Genomic DNA, 3,122 nt, shown 5'->3' with positions numbered 1-3,122 from the left:
GTTTATTTCACCTACGAGCAAATTTGTTTCACCTTGGAATGTTTAATATCATCTAAGTGATCACGAAATGTTCTTTATTGCCACCCATTCGCAGCTAAAATAATCCAGCAAGAGACTTTTTTCTATTCCAACCACTCAATTATTTTAAGCTAAAAATGTGAGGAACATATAGATTAGTGCCAATTAAATTGAGGACATTGTACTAAACGGTAAAAGTATGTCACACTAATGGACAAAACGAATTAGGGGGTGACAACTAGATTACCAAAAGTATTTGGAACAAAACAAGAAATATAAGAAAATGAAAGGGGCTGAGTCAATGTTATAAAAGTCAAAGCCACCTTCCTAAAAGAAGACAAACACGAAGAGAAGAAGAGAATCAATCTCACACGAAATTACACAATAATAATAAAAATAATTATTTAAAGATTTATAAATAAACTCAAAAGCTTCTCTTTAACTACTCTTGTTCAATGTTAATCATTTAGATCTTGAAAGAGAAACAAAAGATCAATAACCAATGGCGGGGAAATCGAAGAACAACCTTCGCTACCAACCGCGAAAATCAGCATCGCGATCGACTCAAGCCTTCACGGTGCTCATCGGTCTTCTCGTGGTGATTATGATACTTCTGGGTCTGGGGATCTTGTCACTTCCAAATGCCAACAGAAACTCGTCAAAACCCAACGATTTGACCAACATTGTACGGAAGAGCCAGGAGGAGAGGTTAGTAGTGATTAACGATTTGAATTCGAATTGAATTTTCCTGAGTTTGTTTTGTGTGAAATTTTGATAATAGTAATGGAGGAGACGAGGAAGGGAACGGGGAGCGTTGGGTTGAAGTGATATCGTGGGAGCCTAGAGCTGTTGTTTACCACAATTTCTTGGTAATCTTTTTTTATTTATTATTTCTTGTCTGACAAGATAAAAAGCTAAGGTTGAGATTTTTATTTTGATTGATCAAGTTGACTTTGTGCTCTTGTGGAGGTTAGGTTTAGATCTTCTTTAATCTTAGTGTTGAGTGCTAAATATGACTTATGGAGAGGAACACACTTGTTTCCCTCATTGAAAGATTTGAGCTTTTTTTTTTTTTTTTTTTTTTGAATGAACACTAAATTTATTCATCAAAAAAACCCTTCTTACATCAAGTGTAACCTCTATTCTTTAAATTCATAAACCCTATATTTAAGACTTCAAAGAAATTTACATTCTAGTACTAAACTAAAATTGTAAGCCTTCTTCCCAACCCTTCACTCCTTTAGTTCTCAACAAGCTCAATTTATTCCTCATTCCTTTTTCCAACAGCGTCATCACTATCTCAATAGGCATTGGGGTTTCCTCATGCTTGATCCTATTTCTCTCTCGCCACAGAGCATGCACTGCTGCTTGTTCATACTAGGAAGATTTGATTTTGTGATCCCATTCTCCTTGCTAATGGAAATGTTCAGTGAACATGGCGTAGAGGGAGGGAAACACACATTTTTCTCTCGCTTACCCATGACAAGATTAGAAATGTGATTCTGGGGGTTTGTGTCTGAAAAGAGTTGTTTAATTGAAATGTCTGAGATGTGATCTTTGGGCTTTCTTTTCGTTTCCGTTTCTTTTAGACCAATGATGAATGTGAGCACCTGATCAGTCTCGCTAAACCCAACATGGTTAAGTCAACTGTGGTTGATGAGAAAACCGGTGGCAGCAAAGATAGCAGGTGATTTATCCACTCTTTCCTTTTTTTTTTTTTTTTTTGCTTCTTCTTATTTTTAACTTGGCAAGGTTTTTTGTGTATACGGTCTCTGCTCAGAGTAAGGACCAGCTCTGGAACTTTTCTCAAAAGAGGACATGACGAAGTTGTCGAGAGGATTGAGCAAAGGATTTCAGATTTCACCTTCATTCCTGTTGGTACGTTCCCTTTTTGCAAGGTTGGAGTTAATCATCATATCTTTGATTTTGTGGATCATTGTTTGTTTGTAGAAAATGGAGAAGGTCTTCAGGTTCTTCACTACCAAGTTGGCCAGAAGTATGAGCCTCACTATGATTATTTCTTAGATGAGTTCAACACCAAGAACGGAGGACAACGAATAGCCACTGTTCTTATGTACCTGTAAGTAACCAAAAGAATCTCATAATCTCTTTTTTAGCTAAGAGATATTTCTTTACGTGTTTTTAATCTTCTTTTTTCAACACAATACATTAGCTCGGATGTTGATGATGGTGGCGAGACCGTGTTCCCAGCAGCAAAAGGAAACATAAGTGCAGTCCCATGGTGGAACCAGCTCTCGGAATGTGGCAAAGAAGGACTCTCTGTTCTACCAAAGAAAAGAGATGCTTTACTTTTCTGGAACATGAGACCTGATGCCTCTCTAGACCCTTCCAGTTTGCACGGTGAAGAGATTCAACAACCAAAAACTCTTTTTTTCTTTCAGTGAGAATAATATTGATGTCTCTAAATTTCTATATCGTCTGCTTTGATTTTCAGGTGGATGTCCAGTGGTGAAAGGAAACAAATGGTCATCCACGAAATGGTTCCACGTCCATGAGTTCAAGGTTTAAGAAAACTAAGATAAGAGGAGGTAATCTCTTAAAATCTTGAACTATCTATTACTGACATGTTCAAAATTGCATCCAGTCTTTTATCTTCAACTTTTTTTTAATTATTTGTAGGGTTACACGACAGCACGAGTTTGTGTGGATACAGTTACAAACAGATGTATTGTTGTATTTCCCTTTTGAAGTGAGAAATGATCCTTAGGAAATTGAAGGCTGTGTTTTATGATATCATGAGCGATATTTGAACTTTTTCTTTTAAACTATTTGAGATTTTTTGTAACTTTACATGTTCTGTCTGAGTTCTTATGACTTCAATAATTTAATACAACCACACGCTGTTTTAAGACTGGTAAAACACATTCAGGAACTGTGCTCGGTTTATTCCAGTACAGGCACGGTTTGTCAGCTGGGACGGGATGGTATTGTCCAAATTTGAGATTTCGAAATATAAGTGAATCTTTAAGCATGTGCATTCCTAGATCCAAAATATTACGTTACTAATACTACTTTTTATGTTTACACTAACTATTTTTACTTTCACTTTTAACGAATGGTAAAATATATTTATACCCCTAGAT

The 3,122-nt window shown here is 36.2% G+C and overlaps 1 protein-coding gene across 1 annotated transcript; it reads left to right on the top strand.

The window, feature by feature from the left end:
- Positions 1-383: 383 nt before the first annotated feature.
- On the top strand, positions 384-2,875 carry LOC106301760 (prolyl 4-hydroxylase 5-like). The gene is made up of 8 exons (XM_013738230.1): positions 384-726; positions 800-887; positions 1,608-1,705; positions 1,799-1,896; positions 1,969-2,098; positions 2,192-2,379; positions 2,474-2,567; positions 2,659-2,875. Exons 1-7 carry the CDS (start codon positions 521-523, stop codon positions 2,545-2,547), a joined length of 882 nt encoding a protein of 293 aa, XP_013593684.1. The 5' UTR covers positions 384-520; the 3' UTR covers positions 2,548-2,567; positions 2,659-2,875.
- Positions 2,876-3,122: the final 247 nt, after the last annotated feature.

The sequence above is a fragment of the Brassica oleracea genome, chromosome C7 (assembly GCF_000695525.1).
Source record: "Brassica oleracea var. oleracea cultivar TO1000 chromosome C7, BOL, whole genome shotgun sequence".
NCBI classification, from domain to species: Eukaryota; Viridiplantae; Streptophyta; class Magnoliopsida; order Brassicales; family Brassicaceae; genus Brassica; species Brassica oleracea.
The sequence above is the reverse complement of the archived record's forward strand: the minus strand, read 5'-3'. Positions and strand labels throughout refer to the sequence as shown.

Coding starts and splice junctions, on each gene's coding strand:
- LOC106301760 (XM_013738230.1), top strand. CDS start 521: ATGGCGGGGAAATCGAAGAACAACCTTCGCTACCAACCGCGAAAATCA. Junction 1,897..1,968: donor TTTCACCTTCATTCCTGTTG/GTACGTTCCCTT, acceptor GTTTGTTTGTAG/AAAATGGAGAAGGTCTTCAG. Junction 2,099..2,191: donor GCCACTGTTCTTATGTACCT/GTAAGTAACCAA, acceptor ACAATACATTAG/CTCGGATGTTGATGATGGTG.